Source organism: Salvelinus fontinalis, chromosome 6 (genome assembly GCF_029448725.1).
Source record: "Salvelinus fontinalis isolate EN_2023a chromosome 6, ASM2944872v1, whole genome shotgun sequence".
NCBI lineage: Eukaryota > Metazoa > Chordata > Actinopteri > Salmoniformes > Salmonidae > Salvelinus > Salvelinus fontinalis.
Window position 1 is genome coordinate 74,852,587 of NC_074670.1, and position 22,155 is coordinate 74,874,741.

The 22,155-nt window shown below is 41.6% G+C and overlaps 1 protein-coding gene across 6 annotated transcripts in view; it reads right to left on the bottom strand.

Moving 5' to 3' along the window:
• Window positions 1-22,155, bottom strand: part of LOC129858682 (neuroligin-3-like) — a gene marked incomplete at its 3' end in the record, with an annotated part of 492,031 nt that overhangs the window by 282,105 nt on the left and 187,771 nt on the right. For 5 of the 6 annotated variants that reach the window (XM_055927987.1, XM_055927986.1, XM_055927985.1 and 2 more), the window contains 1 exon segment: window positions 7,586-7,645. In XM_055927987.1, coding sequence (XP_055783962.1) covers window positions 7,586-7,645 — 60 coding nt within the window. 6 annotated transcript variants of the gene reach the window in all.

Genomic DNA, 22,155 nt, shown 5'->3' on the forward strand with positions numbered 1-22,155 from the left:
GTACTCAGGACAGTGTGTCGGTAGTGAGCGGTAGTACTCAGGACAGTGTGTCGGTAGTGAGCGGTAGTACTCAGGACAGTGTGTCGGTAGTGAGCGGTAGTAATCAGGACAGTGTATCAGTATAGAGCAGTAGTACTCAGGACAGTGTGTCGGTAGTGAGCGGTAGTACTCAGGACAGTGTGTCGGGACAGTGTGTCGGTAGTGAGCAGTAGTACTCAGGACAGTGTGTCGGTAGTGAGCAGTAGTACTCAGGACAGTGTGTTGGTAGTGAGCAGTAGGTCTCAGGACAGTGTGTCGGTAGTGAGCAGCAGTACTCAGGACAATGTGTCAGTAGAGAGCAGTAGTACTCAGGACAGTGTGTCGGTAGTGAGCGGTAGTACTCAGGACAGTGTGTCGGTAGTGAGCAGTAGTACTCAGGACAGTGTGTTGGTAGTGAGCTGTAGTACTCAGGACAGTGTGTCGGTAGTGAGCAGTAGTACTCAGGACAGTGTGTTGGTAGTGAGCTGTAGTACTCAGGACAGTGTGTCGGCAGTGAGCAGTAGTACTCAGGACAGTGTGTCGGGACACTGTGTCAGTAGAGAGCATTAGTACTCAGGACAGTGTTTCGTTAGTGAGCAGTAGTACTCAGGACAGTGTGTCGGTAGTGAGTGGTAGTACTCAGGACAGTGTGTCGGTAGTGAGCAGTAGTACTCAGGACAATGTGTCGGTAGTGAGCAGCAGTACTCAGGACAGTGTGTCAGTAGAGAGCAGTAGTACTCAGGACAGTGTGTTGGTAGTGAGCGGTAGTACTCAGGACAGTGTGTCGGTAGTGAGCGGTAGTACTCAGGACAGTGTGTCGGTAGTGAGCGGTAGTACTCAGGACAGTGTGTCAGTAGAGAGCAGTAGTACTCAGGACAGTGTGTCGGTAGTGAGCAGTAGTACTCAGGACAGTGTGTTGGTAGTGAGCAGTAGGTCTCAGGACAGTGTGTCGGTAGTGAGCAGCAGTACTCAGGACAGTGTGTCAGTAGAGAGCAGTAGTACTCAGGACAGTGTGTCGGTAGTGAGCGGTAGTACTCAGGACAGTGTGTCGGTAGTGAGCAGTAGTACTCAGGACAGTGTGTTGGTAGTGAGCGGTAGTACTCAGGACAGTGTGTCGGGACAGTGTGTCGGTAGTGAGCAGTAGTACTCAGGACAGTGTGTCGGTAGTGAGCAGTAGTACTCAGGACAGTGTGTTGGTAGTGAGCAGTAGGTCTCAGGACAGTGTGTCGGTAGTGAGCAGCAGTACTCAGGACAGTGTGTCAGTAGAGAGCAGTAGTACTCAGGACAGTGTGTCGGTAGTGAGCGGTAGTACTCAGGACAGTGTGTCGGTAGTGAGCAGTAGTACTCAGGACAGTGTGTTGGTAGTGAGCTGTAGTACTCAGGACAGTGTGTCGGTAGTGAGCAGTAGTACTCAGGACAGTGTGTTGGTAGTGAGCTGTAGTACTCAGGACAGTGTGTCGGTAGTGAGCAGTAGTACTCAGGACAGTGTGTCGGGACACTGTGTCAGTAGAGAGCATTAGTACTCAGGACAGTGTGTCGGTAGTGAGCAGCAGTACTCAGGACAGTGTGTCAGTAGAGAGCAGCAGTACTCAGGACAGTGTGTCAGTAGAGAGCAGTAGTACTCAGGACAGTGTGTCGGTAGTGAGCGGTAGTACTCAGGACAGTGTGTCGGTAGTGAGCAGTAGTACTCAGGACAGTGTGTCGGTAGTGAGCGGTAGTACTCAGGACAGTGTGTCGGTAGTGAGCGGTAGTACTCAGGACAGTGTGTCAGTAGAGAGCAGTAGTACTCAGGACAGTGTGTCGGTAGTGAGCGGTAGTACTCAGGACAGTGTGTCGGGACAGTGTGTCGGTAGTGAGCAGTAGTACTCAGGACAGTGTGTCGGTAGTGAGCAGTAGTACTCAGGACAGTGTGTTGGTAGTGAGCAGTAGGTCTCAGGACAGTGTGTCGGTAGTGAGCAGCAGTACTCAGGACAGTGTGTCAGTAGAGAGCAGTAGTACTCAGGACAGTGTGTCGGTAGTGAGCGGTAGTACTCAGGACAGTGTGTCGGGACAGTGTGTAGGTAGTGAGCAGTAGTACTCAGGACAGTGTGTCGGTAGTAAGCAGTAGTACTCAGGACAGTGTGTTGGTAGTGAGCAGTAGGTCTCAGGACAGTGTGTCGGTAGTGAGCAGCAGTACTCAGGACAGTGTGTCAGTAGAGAGCAGTAGTACTCAGGACAGTGTGTCGGTAGTGAGCGGTAGTACTCAGGACAGTGTGTCGGTAGTGAGCAGTAGTACTCAGGACAGTGTGTTGGTAGTGAGCTGTAGTACTCAGGACAGTGTGTCGGTAGTGAGCAGTAGTACTCAGGACAGTGTGTCGGGACACTGTGTCAGTAGAGAGCATTAGTACTCAGGACAGTGTTTCGTTAGTGAGCAGTAGAACTCAGGACAGTGTGTCGGTAGTGAGTGGTAGTACTCAGGACAGTGTGTCGGTAGTGAGCAGTAGTACTCAGAACATTGTGTCGGTAGTGAGCAGCAGTACTCAGGACAGTGTGTCAGTAGAGAGCAGTAGTACTCAGGACAGTGTGTCGGTAGTGAGCGGTAGTACTCAGGACAGTGTGTCGGTAGTGAGCAGTAGTACTCAGGACAGTGTGTCGGTAGTGAGCGGTAGTACTCAGGACAGTGTGTCGGTAGTGAGCGGTAGTACTCAGGACAGTGTGTCAGTAGAGAGCAGTAGTACTCAGGACAGTGTGTCGGTAGTGAGCGGTAGTACTCAGGACAGTGTGTCGGGACAGTGTGTCGGTAGTGAGCAGTAGTACTCAGGACAGTGTGTCGGTAGTGAGCAGTAGTACTCAGGACAGTGTGTTGGTAGTGAGCAGTAGGTCTCAGGACAGTGTGTCGGTAGTGAGCAGCAGTACTCAGGACAGTGTGTCAGTAGAGAGCAGTAGTACTCAGGACAGTGTGTCGGTAGTGAGCGGTAGTACTCAGGACAGTGTGTCGGTAGTGAGCAGTAGTACTCAGGACAGTGTGTTGGTAGTGAGCTGTAGTACTCAGGACAGTGTGTCGGTAGTGAGCAGTAGTACTCAGGACAGTGTGTTGGTAGTGAGCTGTAGTACTCAGGACAGTGTGTCGGTAGTGAGCAGTAGTACTCAGGACAGTGTGTCGGGACACTGTGTCAGTAGAGAGCATTAGTACTCAGGACAGTGTTTCGTTAGTGAGCAGTAGTACTCAGGACAGTGTGTCGGTGGTGAGTGGTAGTACTCAGGACAGTGTGTCGGTAGTGAGCAGTAGTACTCAGGACAGTGTGTCGGTAGTGAGCAGTAGTACTCAGGACAGTGTGTCGGTGGTGAGCAGTAGTACTCAGGACAGTCTGTCGGTAGTGAGCGGTAGTACTCAGGACAGTGTGTCGGTAGTGAGCGGTAGTACTCAGGACAGTGTGTTGGTAGTGAGCAGTAGTACTCAGGACAGTGTGTCGGTAGTGAGCAGCAGTACTCAGGACAACATAAGGTTATTTGAGGATGGATCATGTAATGTCTACCTCAACACTACAGGATCTACTGTATATACCTTTGTCATGCATTCACTACCTCAACACAAAATGAAAACATAGCCTGTGCATGCAAACACAAGCAAGAGTAGACACACACACATACACCTAACACAAACATAACCCCCCCCCCCCCCCATATAAGCTGAGGCTTTACATAGATCGCGAACATCCGGTATGCATCATCTGTTCAAGACCTCACCCTGGGACCACAAGGCAGGAACAACAATAACACCAACATCATCAACAACAACAACAACAACAACAACAGGGGTTTGGTTTATATTTGGGGACTGAAGCGGTTTCTGTCGCTATAGTGAATGATCTCTTCAAGATCCACCCTGAGCCGGGAATATACCAAGATGAATATGGAAAGTTAACGATGAGAGTGCTGAGCAAAAACTTCAAATGTTTTCTTCCTCTCTCTCTCCTCTTCCTTCGTTCCCCCTCTCCTTCTTCACTAGAACTCCAGAACTCCTTCACGTTCTCTCTTTCCCTCCCTCACGTTCTCTCTTTCTCTCCTCCCTCACCTTCTCTCTTTCTCTCCTCCCTCGCCTTCTCTCCTCCCTCACCTTCTCTCTTTCTCTCCTCCCTCGCCTTCTCTCTTTCTCTCCTCCCTCACCTTCTCTCTTTCTCTCCTCCCTCACCTTCTCTCTTTCTCTCCTCCCTCGCCTTCTTTCTTTCTCTCTTCCCTCGCCTTCTCTCTTTCTCTCCTCCCTCACCTTCTCTCTTTCTCTCCTCCCTCGCCTTCTCTCTTTCTCTCCTCCCTCACCTTCTCTCTTTCTCTCCTCCCTCACCTTCTCTCTTTCTCTCCTCCCTCACCTTCTCTCTTTCTCTCCTCCCTCACCTTCTCTCTTTCTCTCCTCCCTCGCATTCTCTCTTTCTCTCCTCCCTCGCCTTCTCTCTTTCTCTCCTCCCTCACCTTCTCTCTTTCTCTCCTCCCTCACCTTCTCTCTTTCTCTCCTCCCTCGCCTTCTCTCTTTCTCTCCTCACTCACCTTCTCTCTTTCTCTCCTCCCTCACGTTCTCTCTTTCTCTCTTCCCTCGCCTTCTCTCTTTCTCTCCCCTCCCTCACCTTCTCTCTTTCTCTCCTCCCTCGCCTTCTCTCTTTCTCTCCTCCCTCACCTTCTCTCTTTCTCTCCTCCCTCACCTTCTCTCTTTCTCTCCTCCCTCACCTTCTCTCTTTCTCTCCTCCCTCACCTTCTCTCTTTCTCTCCTCCCTCACGTTCTCTCTTTCTCTCCTCACTCACGTTCTCTCTTTCTCTCTGTCTGTGTGTTTGTCTGTTTGAGTGTTTGAGTGTGTGTGTTTGTTTGTATGTGTGTCTGTGTGTTTGAGTGTTTGAGTGTGTGTGTTTGAGTGTGTCTGCTCGTTTGAATGTGCGTGTGTGTGTGTGTGTGTGTCTGTATTTCTGTGTGTTTGAGAGCGTGTGTGTGTGTGCTTGTTTGAATGTGTGCAAGGCAGTGTGTGTGTGTGTGTTTGTGGGTGTGTCCATGCGTGCATGCAAGTTTCACTACCATGTCATTATCACAGCTAATACTACTGCCTTCTTCCACACCCGAGGACGTACCGCTCGACAGCTCCTCTACTGCCCCTGTAACACTATCAATCTCTCTGCAGGAGGACTTTCCACTGGTTCAGACGGATCATAGTCCCTTTACTCCGCTGCCGTCTGAGCAATACTTTCAGCAGGGTCAGATTCTTTTCAGCAGGGTCAGATTCTTTGTGGCTATGGAACATAGTTTGACTTGACAAAAGTACAGCAGACAATTGTGCACACAGGAGAGGAGAGGAGAGGAGAGGAGAGGAGAGGAGAGGAGAGGAGAGGAGAGGAGAGGAGAGGAGAGGAGAGGACCTGGTGTTATTGCTGATGCCTGAGTCCTGGTGGTGCTAGTGTCTCACACACACACACACACACACACACACACACACACACACACACACACACACACTTTTTACAGAATTTGTTTGAATGTGATGCAGAACTGAAGTGCATGATGATGATGAGTTGGTTGATGCATTAAAAATGCTTGACCATTAATCAACCAAACATGACCATTAATCAACCAAACATGACCATAAATCAACCAAACATGACCATTAATCAACCAAACATGACTATAAATCAACCAAACATGACCATAAATCAACCAAACATGACCATAAATCAACCAAACATAACCATAAATCAACCATACATGACCATAAATCAACCAAACAAATCAACCAAACATGACCACAAATCAACCAAACATGACCATAAATCAACCAAACATGACCATTAATCAACCAAACATGACTATAAATCAACCAAACATGACCATAAATCAACCAAACATGACCATAAATCAACCAACCATGACCATAAATCAACCAAACATGACCATAAATCAACCAAACATGACCATAAATCAACCAAACATGACCATAAATCAACCAAACATGACCATAAATCAACCAAACATGACCATAAATCAACCATACATGACCATAAATCAACCAAACAAATCAACCAAACATGACCATAAATCAACCAAACATGACCATAAATCAACCAAACATGACCATTAATCAACCAAACATAACTATAAATCAACCAAACATGACCATAAATCAACCAAACATGACCATAAATCAACCAAACATGACCATAAATCAACCAACCATGACCATAAATCAACCAAAAATGACCATAAATCAACCAAACATGACCATAAATCAACCAAACATGACCATAAATAAACCAAACATGACCATAAATCAACCAAACATGACCATAAATCAACCATACATGACCATAAATCAACCAAACGTGACCATAAATCAACCAAACATGACCATAAATCAACCAAACATGACCATAAATCAACCATACATGACCATAAATCAACCAAACAAATCAACCAAACATGACCATAAATCAACCAAACATGACCATAAATCAACCAAACAGGACCATAAATCAACCAAACATTACCATAAATCAACCATACATGACCATAAATCAACCAAACATAACCATAAATCAACCATACATGACCATAAATCAACCAAACAAATCAACCAAACATGACCACAAATCAACCAAACATGACCATAAATCAACCAAACATGACCATTAATCAACCAAACATGACTATAAATCAACCAAACGTGACCATAAATCAACCAAACATGACCATAAATCAACCAACCATGACCATAGATCAACCAAACATGACCATAAATCAACCAAACATGACCATAAATCAACCAAACATGACCATAAATCAACCAAACATGACCATAAATCAACCAAACATGACCATAAATCAACCATACATGACCATAAATCAACCAAACAAATCAACCAAACATGACCATAAATCAACCAAACATGACCATAAATCAACCAAACATGACCATTAATCAACCAAACATAACTATAAATCAACCAAACATGACCATAAATCAACCAAACATGACCATAAATCAACCAAACATGACCATAAATCAACCAACCATGACCATAAATCAACCAAAAATGACCATAAATCAACCAAACATGACCATAAATAAACCAAACATGACCATAAATCAACCAAACATGACCATAAATCAACCATACATGACCATAAATCAACCAAACATGACCATAAATCAACCAAACATGACCATAAATCAACCAAACATGACCATAAATCAACCATACATGACCATAAATCAACCAAACAAATCAACCAAACATGACCATAAATCAACCAAACATGACCATAAATCAACCAAACAGGACCATAAATCAACCAAACATTACCATAAATCAACCATACATGACCATAAATCAACCAAACATGACCATAAATTAACCAAACATGACCATTAATCAACCAAACATGACCATAAATCAACCAAACATGACCATAAATCAACCAAACATGACCATAAATTACCAAACATGACCATAAATCAACCAAACATGACCATAAATCAACCAAATGAGACCATAATGATGTATTCACTACAACTGAATAAACCATGCACCATCTTTTGGTCACCAAGGGAAATACCTTCGTCTTCATCACCATCGTTATCCGATAAATCCTCGGGCTGTTTTTTGCCTTGTGCCCCTATTAGCAGAGCAAGGAGAGACACAGAGAAGCACAAGACAATCAAAACAGCATGTTTGTCAAGACAGAGAGGAGGAGAGAGGAGCTACAATACACTACATTATTTACAGTCATGTTGGACAACAATAAAAAAAATGATTGTTTAAATACAAAGATCCCTTACACAACTCAGAAATGACCTTAGATAGGTGTCTTACCTGAGATATATTACAAATTAAATATTCACAAGATACACTATATATCCAAAAGTATGTGGACACCCCTTCAAATTAGTGGATTCGGCTATTTCAGCCACCCCCGTTGCTGACAGGTGTATAAAATCGAGCACACGGCCATGCACTCTCCATGGACAAACATTGTCAGTAGAATGGCCTTACTGAAGAGCTCAGTGACTTTCAACGTGGCACCGTCATAGGATGTCACCTTTCCAACAAGTCAGTTCGTCAAATTTCTGCCCTACTAGAGCTGTACCGGTCAACTGTAAGTACTGTTATTGTGAAGTGGAGACTTCAAGGAGCAACAACGGCTTAGCTGCGAAGTGGTAGGCCACACAAGCTCAAAGAATGAGACCGCCGAGTGCTGAAGCGCGTAGCGTGTAAAAAATTGTCTGTCCTCGGTTGCAACACTCACTACCGAGTTTCAAACTGTCTTTGGAAGCAACGTCAGCACAATAACTGTTCGTTGGGAGCTTCATGAAATGTGTTTCCATGGCAGAGCAGCCACACACAAGCCTAACATCACCATGTGTAATGCCAAGCGTCAGCTGGAGTGGTGTAAAGCTCACCGCCATTGGACTCTGGAACAGTGGAAACACGTTCTCTGGAGTGGTGAATCACGCTTCACCATCTGGCAGTCCGACGGACGAATCTGGGTTTGGCGGATGCCAGGAGAACGCTACCTGCACCAATGCATCGTGCCAACTGTAAAGTTTGGTGGAGGAGGAATAAGGGTCTGGGGCTGTTTGTCATGGTTCGGGCCCCTTAGTTCCAGTGAATGGAAATCTTAACGCTACAGCATACAATGACATTCTAGACGATTCTGTTCTTCCAACTTTGTGGCAACAGTTTGGGGAAGGCCCTTTCCTGTTTCAGCATGACAATGCCCCTGTGCACAAAGCGAGGGCCATACACAAATGGTTTGTCGAGATTGGTGTGGAAACCCTTGACTGGCCTGCACAGAGCCATGACCTCAACCCCATGGAACACCTTTGGGATGAATTGGAACGTCGACTGTGAGCCAGGCCTAATCGCCCAACATCAGTGCCCGACCTCACAAATGCTCTTGGGGCTGAATGGAAGCAGATCCCCGCAGCAGTGTTCCAGCATCTAGTGGAAAGCCTTCCCAGAAGAGTGGAGGCTGTTACAGCAACAATGAGGTGTTCAACTCCATATTAATGATTTTGGAATGCGGTTTTTAGACAAGCAGGTGTCCACATAGTTTTGGTCATGCAGTGTATGATATCAAAGAGAAGATAGATGTTTTATAAAGCCTCATCATGTAACAACAGCGTTATTGAGGGTAGACTGGCACAGAGTCACACACCACTGGCATCACTGGCACTGTGGCACAGAGTCACACACCACTGGCATCACTGGCACTGTGGCACAGAGTCACACACCACTGGCATCACTGGCACTGTGGCACAGAGTCACACACCACTGGCATCACTGGCACTGTGGCACAGAGTCACACACCACTGGCATCACTGGCACTGTGGCACAGAGTCACACACCACTGGCATCACTGGCACTGTGGCACAGAGTCACACACCACTGGCATCACTGGCACAGAGTCACACACCACTGGCATCACTGGCACTGTGGCACAGAGTCACACACCACTGGCATCACTGGCACTGTGGCACAGAGTCACACACCACTGGCATCACTGGCACTGTGGCACAGAGTCACACACCACTGGCATCACTGGCACTGTGGCACAGAGTCACACACCACTGGCATCACTGGCACTGTGGCACAGAGTCACACACCACTGGCATCACTGGCACAGAGTCACACACCACTGGCATCACTGGCACTGTGGCACAGAGTCACACACCACTGGCATCACTGGCACTGTGGCACAGAGTCACACACCACTGGCATCACTGGCACTGTGGCACAGAGTCACACACCACTGGCACCACTGGCACTGTGGCACAGAGTCACACACCACTGGCATCACTGGCACTGTGGCACAGAGTCACACACCACTGGCATCACTGGCACTGTGGCACAGAGTCACACACCACTGGCATCACTGGCACTGTGGAATCAAAATGTTGGATTCACTTCTACTTTGATGAAATCACACTTGTTTAACATATGTGCTATGAATCATCAATGCTTAGACAGAGAGCCACAGGTGTAGGTAGGTGTATATCTGTATGTAGTAGTGAGTGATAGTGTTGCAGACAGGTGTGAAATGGGTGGCAGGTGTCATCAAGGAAACACTGTCACTTCCTATCCTGTGTCTTGGTGCCTGACTGTGTGTGTGTGTGTGTGTGTGTGTGTGTGTGTGTGTGTGTGTGTGTGTGTGTGTGTGTGTGTGTGTGTGTGTGTGTGTGTGTGTGTGTGTGTGTGTGTGTGTGTGTGTGTGTGTCATGTGTTCAAACTGTAGTAAGAATTTCAAACATGCCTTATCCAACTGCCAGCCTACATAAGACTCTGAGTGTTTCCATAAGACTCCTTGACGTTTCCATATGATGCAGCTTGAGTATGCCAAAAGAAGTTAGCATGAGTCAGTATAATGTATTATTGGCTGTACCAAATGGCATTCTATTCCCTATACAGAAACACTAAATAGGGAATAGGGCGCCATTTTGGACATTATTACATTCTCTGGCTGCAGTAGCGATAAGTAACAGTAGGGTCTGTAATACATCACAACACCTATTCCTCATGTTTCCCTGACAACCAAACTAACCAGCAGGCTCCTACAGGCTCCTTCAGCAAATCACTTTTAAAGGAGACACTTGATGAGCTTTACTTGTTACATAAAAACTGAAGGTTTCAAAGAGAACCTTCAAACACACAACAGTTGTATATGGTTCTTAGAAGATGTTTGTATATGGTTCTTAGAAGATGTTTGTATATGGTTCTTAGAAGACGTTTGTATATGGTTCTTAGAAGACGTTTGTATGTGGTTCATAGAAGATGTTTGTATATGGTTCTTAGAAGACGTTTGTATTTGGTTCTTAGAAGACGTTTGTATGTGGTTCATAGAAGATGTTTGTATATGGTTCTTAGAAGACGTTTGTATATGGTTCTTAGAAGACGTTTGTATATGGTTCATATAAGACGTTTGTATATGGTTCTTAGAAGACGTTTGTATATGGTTCTTAGAAGATGTTTGTATATGGTTCTTAGAAGACGTTTGTATGTGGTTCTTAGAAGATGTTTGTATGTGGTTCATATAAGACGTTTGTATATGGTTCTTAGAAGACGTTTGTATATGGTTCATATAAGACGTTTGTATATGGTTCTTAGAAGATGTTTGTATGTGGTTCATATAAGACGTTTGTATGTGGTTCTTAGAAGACGTTTGTATATGGTTCTTAGAAGATGTTTGTATATGGTTCTTAGAAGACGTTTGTATATGGTTCTTAGAAGACGTTTGTATATGGTTCTTAGAAGATGTTTGTATATGGTTCTTAGAAGATGTTTGTATATGGTTCTTAGAAGATGTTTGTATATGGTTCTTAGAAGATGTTTGTATATGGTTCTTAGAAGATGTTTGTATATGGTTCTTAGAAGATGTTTGTATATGGTTCTTAGAAGATGTTTGTATATGGTTCTTAGAAGATGTTTGTATATGGTTCTTAGAAGACGTTTGTATATGGTTCTTAGAAGATGTTTGTATATGGTTCTTAGAAGATGTTTGTATATGGTTCTTAGAAGATGTTTGTATATGGTTCTTAGAAGATGTTTGTATATGGTTCTTAGAAGACGTTTGTGTATGGTTCTTAGAAGATGTTTGTATTTGGTTCATAGAAGACGTTTGTATGTGGTTCTTAGAAGACGTTTGTATATGGTTCATAGAAGACGTTTGTATATGGTTCTTAGAAGACGTTTGTATGTGGTTCTTAGAAGACGTTTGTATTTGGTTCTTAGAAGACGTTTGTATGTGGTTCATAGAAGACGTTTGTATATGGTTCTTAGAAGACGTTTGTATGTGGTTCTTAGAAGACGTTTGTATTTGGTTCTTAGAAGACGTTTGTATATGGTTCATAGAGGACGTTTGTATGTGGTTCTTAGAAGACGTTTGTATGTGGTTCTTAGAAGACGTTTGTATTTGGTTCTTAGAAGACGTTTGTATATGGTTCATAGAGGACGTTTGTATGTGGTTCATAGAAGACGTTTGTATATGGTTCTTAGAAGACGTTTGTATGTGGTTCTTAGAAGACGTTTGTATTTGGTTCTTAGAAGGCGTTTGTATGTGGTTCTTAGAAGACGTTTGTATGTGGTTCTTAGAAGACGTTTGTATATGGTTCTTAGAAGATGTTTGTATGTGGTTCTTAGAAGACGTTTGTATGTGGTTCTTAGAAGACGTTTGTATATGGTTCTTAGAAGACGTTTGCATGTGGTTCATAGAAGACGTTTGTATGTGGTTCATAGAAGACGTTTGTATATGGTTCTTAGAAGACGTTTGTATGTGGTTCTTAGAAGACGTTTGTATATGGTTCTTAGAAGACGTTTGTATATGGTTCTTAGAAGACGTTTGTATGTGGTTCTTAGAAGACGTTTGTATGTGATTCTTAGAAGACGTTTGTATATGGTTCTTAGAAGACGTTTGTATATGGTTCTTAGAAGACGTTTGTATATGGTTCTTAGAAGACGTTTGTATGTGGTTCTTAGAAGACGTTTGTATATGGTTCTTAGAAGACGTTTGTATATGGTTCTTAGAAGACGTTTGTATGTGGTTCTTAGAAGACGTTTGTATGTGGTTCTTAGAAGACGTTTGTATGTGGTTCTTAGAAGACGTTTGTATGTGGTTCATAGAAGACGTTTGTATGTGGTTCATAGAAGACGTTTGTATATGGTTCTTAGAAGACGTTTGTATGTGGTTCATAGAAGACGTTTGTATGTGGTTCTTAGAAGACGTTTGTATATGGTTCTTAGAAGACGTTTGTATGTGGTTCATAGAAGACGTTTGTATGTGGTTCTTAGAAGACGTTTGTATGTGGTTCATAGAAGACGTTTGTATGTGGTTCATAGAAGATGTTTGTATATGGTTCTTAGAAGATGTTTGTATATGGTTCTTAGAAGATGTTTGTATATGGTTCTTAGAAGACGTTTGAATATGGTTCTTAGAAGACGTTTGTATGTGGTTCTTAGAAGACGTTTGTATATGGTTCTTAGAAGATGTTTGTATATGGTTCTTAGAAGATGTTTGTATATGGTTCTTAGAAGACGTTTGTATATGGTTCTTAGAAGATGTTTGTATATGGTTCTTAGAAGATGTTTGTATGTGGTTCATAGAAGACGTTTGTATATGGTTCTTAGAAGACGTTTGTATATGGTTCTTAGAAGACGTTTGTATATGGTTCTTAGAAGATGTTTGTATGTGGTTCTTAGAAGACGTTTGTATGTGGTTCTTAGAAGACGTTTGTATATGGTTCTTAGAAGACGTTTGTATATGGTTCTTAGAAGACGTTTGTATATGGTTCTTAGAAGATGTTTGTATATGGTTCTTAGAAGACGTTTGTATATGGTTCTTAGAAGACGTTTGTATATGGTTCTTAGAAGATGTTTGTATATGGTTCTTAGAAGACGTTTGTATGTGGTTCTTAGAAGACGTTTGTATATGGTTCTTAGAAGACGTTTGTATATGGTTCTTAGAAGACGTTTGTATGTGGTTCTTAGAAGACGTTTGTATATGGTTCTTAGAAGACGTTTGTATATGGTTCTTAGAAGACGTTTGTATATGGTTCTTAGAAGATGTTTGTATATGGTTCTTAGAAGACGTTTGTATGTGGTTCTTAGAAGACGTTTGTATGTGGTTCATAGAAGACGTTTGTATGTGGTTCTTAGAAGACGTTTGTATGTGGTTCTTAGAAGACGTTCGTATGTGGTTCTTAGAAGATGTTTGTATATGGTTCTTAGAAGACGTTTGTATATGGTTCTTAGAAGACGTTTGTATATGGTTCTTAGAAGACGTTTGTATTTGGTTCATAGAGGACGTTTGTATTTGGTTCATAGAAGACGTTTGTATATGGTTCATAGAAGACGTTTCAATATGGTTCTTAGAAGACGTTTGAATATGGTTCTTAGAAGACGTTTGAATATGGTTCTTAGAAGACGTTTGAATATTGTTCATTTAAGACGTTTGTATGTGGTTCATAGAAGACGTTTCAATATGGTTCTTAGAAGACGTTTGAATATTGTTCATTTAAGACGTTTGTATGTGGTTCATAGAAGACGTTTCAATGTGGTTCTTAGAAGACGTTTGTATATGGTTCTTAGCAGATGTTTGTATGTGGTTCTTAGAAGACGTTTGTATGTGGTTCTTAGAAGACGTTTGAATATGGTTCATTTAAGACGTTTGTATATGGTTCTTAGCAGATGTTTGTATGTGGTTCTTAGAAGACGTTTGTATGTGGTTCTTAGAAGACGTTTGAATATGGTTCTTAGAAGACGTTTGTATATGGTTCTTAGAAGACGTTTGTATGTGGTTCATAGAAGACGTTTGTATGTGGTTCATAGAAGACGTTTGTATATGGTTCTTAGAAGATGTTTGTATGTGGTTCTTAGAAGACGTTTGTATGTGGTTCTTAGAAGACGTTTGTATGTGGTTCTTAGAAGACGTTTGTATGTGGTTCATAGAAGACGTTTGTATTTGGTTCATAGAGGACGTTTGTATTTGGTTCATAGAAGACGTTTGTATATGGTTCATAGAAGACGTTTCAATATGGTTCTTAGAAGACGTTTGAATATGGTTCTTAGAAGACGTTTGAATATGGTTCTTAGAAGACGTTTGAATATTGTTCATTTAAGACGTTTGTATGTGGTTCATAGAAGACGTTTCAATATGGTTCTTAGAAGACGTTTGAATATTGTTCATTTAAGACGTTTGTATGTGGTTCTTAGAAGACGTTTGTATGTGGTTCTTAGAAGACGTTTGTATATGGTTCATAGAAGACGTTTGTATGTGGTTCATAGAAGACGTTTGTATGTGGTTCTTAGAAGACGTTTGTATATGGTTCTTAGAAGACGTTTGTATGTGGTTCACAGAATACGTTTGTATGTGGTTCTTAGAAGATGTTTGTATGTGGTTCTTAGAAGACGTTTGTATGTGGTTCTTAGAAGACGTTTGTATTTGGTTCATATAAGATGTTTGTATGTGGTTCATAGAAGACGTTTGTATATGGTTCTTAGAAGACGTTTGTATATGGTTCTTAGAAGACGTTTGTATATGGTTCTTAGAAGATGTTTGTATATGGTTCTTAGAAGATGTTTGTATGTGGTTCATAGAAGACGTTTGTATATGGTTCTTAGAAGACGTTTGTATATGGTTCTTAGAAGACGTTTGTATATGGTTCTTAGAAGATGTTTGTATGTGGTTCTTAGAAGACGTTTGTATGTGGTTCTTAGAAGACGTTTGTATATGGTTCTTAGAAGACGTTTGTATATGGTTCTTAGAAGACGTTTGTATATGGTTCTTAGAAGATGTTTGTATATGGTTCTTAGAAGACGTTTGTATATGGTTCTTAGAAGACGTTTGTATATGGTTCTTAGAAGATGTTTGTATATGGTTCTTAGAAGACGTTTGTATGTGGTTCTTAGAAGACGTTTGTATATGGTTCTTAGAAGACGTTTGTATATGGTTCTTAGAAGACGTTTGTATGTGGTTCTTAGAAGACGTTTGTATATGGTTCTTAGAAGACGTTTGTATATGGTTCTTAGAAGACGTTTGTATATGGTTCTTAGAAGATGTTTGTATATGGTTCTTAGAAGACGTTTGTATGTGGTTCTTAGAAGACGTTTGTATGTGGTTCATAGAAGACGTTTGTATGTGGTTCTTAGAAGACGTTTGTATGTGGTTCTTAGAAGACGTTCGAATGTGGTTCTTAGAAGATGTTTGTATATGGTTCTTAGAAGACGTTTGTATATGGTTCTTAGAAGACGTTTGTATATGGTTCTTAGAAGACGTTTGTATTTGGTTCATAGAGGACGTTTGTATTTGGTTCATAGAAGACGTTTGTATATGGTTCATAGAAGACGTTTCAATATGGTTCTTAGAAGACGTTTGAATATGGTTCTTAGAAGACGTTTGAATATGGTTCTTAGAAGACGTTTGAATATTGTTCATTTAAGACGTTTGTATGTGGTTCATAGAAGACGTTTCAATATGGTTCTTAGAAGACGTTTGAATATTGTTCATTTAAGACGTTTGTATGTGGTTCATAGAAGACGTTTCAATGTGGTTCTTAGAAGACGTTTGTATATGGTTCTTAGCAGATGTTTGTATGTGGTTCTTAGAAGACGTTTGTATGTGGTTCTTAGAAGACGTTTGAATATGGTTCATTTAAGACGTTTGTATATGGTTCTTAGCAGATGTTTGTATGTGGTTCTTAGAAGACGTTTGTATGTGGTTCTTAGAAGACGTTTGAATATGGTTCTTAGAAGACGTTTGTATATGGTTCTTAGAAGACGTTTGTATGTGGTTCATAGAAGACGTTTGTATGTGGTTCATAGAAGACGTTTGTATATGGTTCTTAGAAGATGTTTGTATGTGGTTCTTAGAAGACGTTTGTATGTGGTTCTTAGAAGACGTTTGTATGTGGTTCTTAGAAGACGTTTGTATGTGGTTCATAGAAGACGTTTGTATTTGGTTCATAGAGGACGTTTGTATTTGGTTCATAGAAGACGTTTGTATATGGTTCATAGAAGACGTTTCAATATGGTTCTTAGAAGACGTTTGAATATGGTTCTTAGAAGACGTTTGAATATGGTTCTTAGAAGACGTTTGAATATTGTTCATTTAAGACGTTTGTATGTGGTTCATAGAAGACGTTTCAATATGGTTCTTAGAAGACGTTTGAATATTGTTCATTTAAGACGTTTGTATGTGGTTCTTAGAAGACGTTTGTATGTGGTTCTTAGAAGACGTTTGTATATGGTTCATAGAAGACGTTTGTATGTGGTTCATAGAAGACGTTTGTATGTGGTTCTTAGAAGACGTTTGTATATGGTTCTTAGAAGACGTTTGTATGTGGTTCACAGAATACGTTTGTATGTGGTTCTTAGAAGATGTTTGTATGTGGTTCTTAGAAGACGTTTGTATGTGGTTCTTAGAAGACGTTTGTATTTGGTTCATATAAGATGTTTGTATGTGGTTCATAGAAGACGTTTGTATATGGTTCTTAGAAGACGTTTGTATATGGTTCATAGAAGACGTTTGTATGTGGTTCTTAGAAGACGTTTGTATATGGTTCTTAGAAGACGTTTGTATGTGGTTCTTAGAAGACGTTTGTATGTGGTTCTTAGAAGACGTTTGTATTTGGTTCATAGAGGACGTTTGTATTTGGTTCATAGAAGACGTTTGTATGTGGTTCATAGAGGACGTTTGTATGTGGTTCTTAGAAGACGTTTGTATGTGGTTCATAGAAGACGTTTGAATATGGTTCATAGAAGACGTTTCAATATGGTTCTTAGAAGACGTTTGAATATGGTTCTTAGAAGACGTTTGAATATGGTTCTTAGAAGACGTTTGAATATTGTTCATTTAAGACGTTTGTATGTGGTTCATAGAAGACGTTTCAATATGGTTCTTAGAAGACGTTTGAATATTGTTCATTTAAGACGTTTGTATGTGGTTCATAGAAGACGTTTCAATATGGTTCATAGAAGACGTTTGTATGTGGTTCATAGAAGACGTTTGTATGTGGTTCATAGAAGACGTTTCAATATGGTTCTTAGAAGACGTTTGAATATTGTTCATTTAAGACGTTTGTATGTGGTTCATAGAAGACGTTTCAATATGGTTCATAGAAGACGTTTGTATGTGGTTCATAGAAGACGTTTGTATGTGGTTCTTAGAAGACGTTTGTATGTGGTTCTTAGAAGACGTTTGTATGTGGTTCTTAGAAGACGTTTGTATATGGTTCTTAGAAGACGTTTGTATGTGGTTCTTAGAAGACGTTTGTATGTGGTTCACAGAATACGTTTGTATGTGGTTCTTAGAAGATGTTTGTATGTGGTTCTTAGAAGACGTTTGTATGTGGTTCTTAGAAGACGTTTGTATTTGGTTCATATAAGATGTTTGTATGTGGTTCATAGAAGACGTTTGTATATGGTTCTTAGAAGACGTTTGTATATGGTTCATAGAAGACGTTTGTATGTGGTTCTTAGAAGACGTTTGTATATGGTTCTTAGAAGACGTTTGTATGTGGTTCTTAGAAGACGTTTGTATGTGGTTCTTAGAAGACGTTTGTATTTGGTTCATAGAGGACGTTTGTATTTGGTTCATAGAAGACGTTTGTATGTGGTTCATAGAGGACGTTTGTATGTGGTTCTTAGAAGACGTTTGTATGTGGTTCATAGAAGACGTTTGAATATGGTTCATAGAAGACCTTTCAATATGGTTCTTAGAAGACGTTTGAATATGGTTCTTAGAAGACGTTTGAATATGGTTCTTAGAAGACGTTTGAATATTGTTCATTTAAGACGTTTGTATGTGGTTCATAGAAGACGTTTCAATATGGTTCTTAGAAGACGTTTGAATATTGTTCATTTAAGACTTTTGTATGTGGTTCATAGAAGACGTTTCAATATGGTTCATAGAAGACGTTTGTATGTGGTTCATAGAAGACGTTTGTATGTGGTTCATAGAAGACGTTTCAATATGGTTCTTAGAAGACGTTTGAATATTGTTCATTTAAGACGTTTGTATGTGGTTCATAGAAGACGTTTCAATATGGTTCATAGAAGACGTTTGTATGTGGTTCATAGAAGACGTTTGTATGTGGTTCTTAGAAGACGTTTGTATGTGGTTCTTAGAAGACGTTTGTATGTGGTTCTTAGAAGACGTTTGTATGTGGTTCTTAGAAGACGTTTGTATGTGGTTCTTAGAAGACGTTTGTATGTGGTTCATAGACGACGTTTGTATATGGTTCTTAGAAGACGTTTGTATGTGGTTCATATAAGACGTTTGTATGTGGTTCATAGAAGACGTTTGTATATGGTTCTTAGAAGACGTTTGTATGTGGTTCTTAGAAGACGTTTGTATGTGGTTCTTAGAAGACGTTTGTATGTGGTTCTTAGAAGACGTTTGTATATGGTTCTTAGAAGACGTTTGTATGTGGTTCATAGAAGACGTTTCAATATGGTTCATAGAAGACGTTTGTATGTGGTTCTTAGAAGATGTTTGTATATGGTTCTTAGAAGATGTTTGTATATGGTTCTTAGAAGACGTTTGTATATGGTTCTTAGAAGATGTTTGTATATGGTTCTTAGAAGACGTTTGTATATGGTTCATAGAAGACGTTTGTATATGGTTCATAGAAGACGTTTGTATGTGGTTCTTAGAAGACGTTTGTATATGGTTCTTAGAAGATGTTTGTATATGGTTCTTAGAAGACGTTTGTATATGGTTCTTAGAAGATGTTTGTATATGGTTCTTAGAAGACGTTTGTATATGGTTCTTAGAAGATGTTTGTATATGGTTCTTAGAAGACGTTTGTAAGTGGTTCATAGAAGATGTTTGTATATGGTTCATAGAAGACGTTTGTATATGGTTCTTAGAAGACGTTTGTATATGGTTCTTAGAAGACGTTTGAATATGGTTCTTAGAAGACGTTTGTATATGGTTCTTAGAAGATGTTTGTATATGGTTCTTAGAAGATGTTTGTATGTGGTTCATAGAAGATGTTTGTATATGGTTCTTAGAAGACGTTTGTATGTGGTTCTTAGAAGACGTTTGTATATGGTTCTTAGAAGACGTTTGAATATGGTTCTTAGAAGACGTTTGTATGTGGTTCTTAGAAGACGTTTGTATATGGTTCTTAGAAGACGTTTGAATATGGTTCTTAGAAGACGTTTGTATATGGTTCTTAGAAGACGTTTGAATATGGTTCTTAGAAGACGTTTGTATGTGGTTCTTAGAAGACGTTTGTATATGGTTCTTAGAAGACGTTTGAATATGGTTCTTAGAAGACGTTTGTATATGGTTCTTAGAAGACGTTTGAATATGGTTCTTAGAAGACGTTTGTATGTGGTTCTTAGAAGACGTTTGTATGTGGTTCTTAGAAGACGTTTGAATATGGTTCATAGAAGACGTTTCAATATGGTTTGTATGAGTAATTCTGTCTTGTTGTGACATATTCCGTTGGTCTTTAATGGCAGAGCTGAGGACAACTACTGAGTGAGCATGTGGTTCTGTGCTGCAAAACTGTCTGAGAAAATGTGTGTGTGTGTGTGTGTGCGTGCGTGCGTGCGTGCGTAAGTGTGTGTTTGCGCCTGGCTGCATCTGATTTCCACACACACACAGTAACAGACACTCTTCCTTCTCTCCCTGTAAACTCCACAGACTGGATCTCTGAATCTACAGCTCAGTCAATAGGACGCCCTGCTCTCTGAATGTTAACTACATTCCCCTTCCTGCAGAGGAAAGGTTCACTGACAATAGATGGGTCTCAGAGTTAAATATGAAAAAGGTCAGCGGGGAAAGCGGACTTAGTGAAATGTGAAATGTTGCAGTCTCTGACAATTCAGAGCGCTTACATTCACTCTACCAATCCTCAAGACGCCATTTTTCTAACACGTCAGGTTCCTATTCAGACAGCCTGTATCTGTCTCTCTCTCTCCCTTCCAGACAGCCTGTATCTGTCTCTCTCTCTCCCTTCCAGACAGCCTGTATCTGTCTCTCTCCCTTCCAGACAGCCTGTATCTGTCTCTCTCTCTCCCTTCCAGACAGCCTGTATCTGTCTCTCTCTCTCCCTTCCAGACAGCCTGTATCTGTCTCTCTGTATCTGTCTCTCTCCCTTCCAGAAAGCCTGTATCTGTCTCTCTGTATCTGTCTCTCTCTCTCCGTTCCAGACAGCCTGTATCTGTCTCTCTGTATCTGTCTCTCTCTCTCCGTTCCAGACAGCCTGTATCTGTCTCTCTCTCTCCCTTCCAGACAGCCTGTATCTGTCTCTCTCCCTTCCAGACAGCCTGTATCTGTCTCTCTCTCTCCCTTCCAGACAGCCTGTATCTGTCTCTCTCCCTTCCAGACAGCCTGTATCTGTCTCTCTCTCTCCCTTCCAGACAGCCTGTATCTGTCTCTCTCTCTCCCTTCCAGACAGCCTGTATCTGTCTCTCTCTCTCCCTTCCAGACAGCCTGTATCTGTCTCTCTGTATCTGTCTCTCTCCCTTCCAGAAAGCCTGTATCTGTCTCTCTGTATCTGTCTCTCTCTCTCCGTTCCAGACAGCCTGTATCTGTCTCTCTGTATCTGTCTCTCTCTCTCCGTTCCAGACAGCCTGTATCTGTCTCTCTCTCTCCCTTCCAGACAGCCTGTATCTGTCTCTCTGTATCTGTCTCTCTCCCTTCCAGAAAGCCTGTATCTGTCTCTCTGTATCTGTCTCTCTCTCTCCGTTCCAGACAGCCTGTATCTGTCTCTCTGTATCTGTCTCTCTCTCTCCGTTCCAGACAGCCTGTATCTGTCTCTCTCTCTCCCTTCCAGACAGCCTGTATCTGTCTCTCTGTATCTGTCTCTCTCCCTTCCAGAAAGCCTGTATCTGTCTCTCTGTATCTGTCTCTCTCCCTTCCAGAAAGCCTGTATCTGTCTCTCTGTATCTGTCTCTCTCTCTCCGTTCCAGACAGCCTGTATCTGTCTCTCTGTATCTGTCTCTCTCCCTTCCAGACAGCCTGTATCTGTCTCTCTCCCTTCCAGACAGCCTGTATCTGTCTCTCTCTCTCCCCTCCAGACAGCCTGTATCTGTCTCTCTCTCTCCCCTCCAGACAGCCTGTATCTGTCTCTCTCCCTTCCAGACAGCCTGTATCTGTCTCTGTCCCTTCCAGACAGCCTGTATCTGTCTCTCTCCCTTCCAGACAGCCTGTATCTGTCTCTCTCCCCTCCAGACAGCCTGTATCTGTCTCTCTCCCTTCCAGACAGCCTGTATCTGTCTCTCTGTATCTGTCTCTCTCTTTCTTTCTATCCCAGACAGCCTGCATCTGTCTCTCTCCCCTCCAGTCAGCCTGTATCTGTCTCTCTCCCTTCCAGACAGCCTGTATCTGTCTCTCTGTATCTGTCTCTCTCTTTCTATCCCAGACAGCCTGCATCTGTCTGTCTCTCTTCATTCCAGACAGCCTGTATCTGTCTCTCTGTATCTGTCTCTCTCTCTCCCTTCCAAACAGACAGCCTGTATCTGTCTCTCTCCCTTCCAGACAGCCTGTATCTGTCTCTCTCCCTTCCAGACAGCCTGTATCTGTCTCTCTCCCTTCCAGACAGCCTGTATCTGTCTCTCTCCCTTCCAGACAGCCTGTATCTGTCTCTCTGTATCTGTCTCTCTCTTTCTATCCCAGACAGC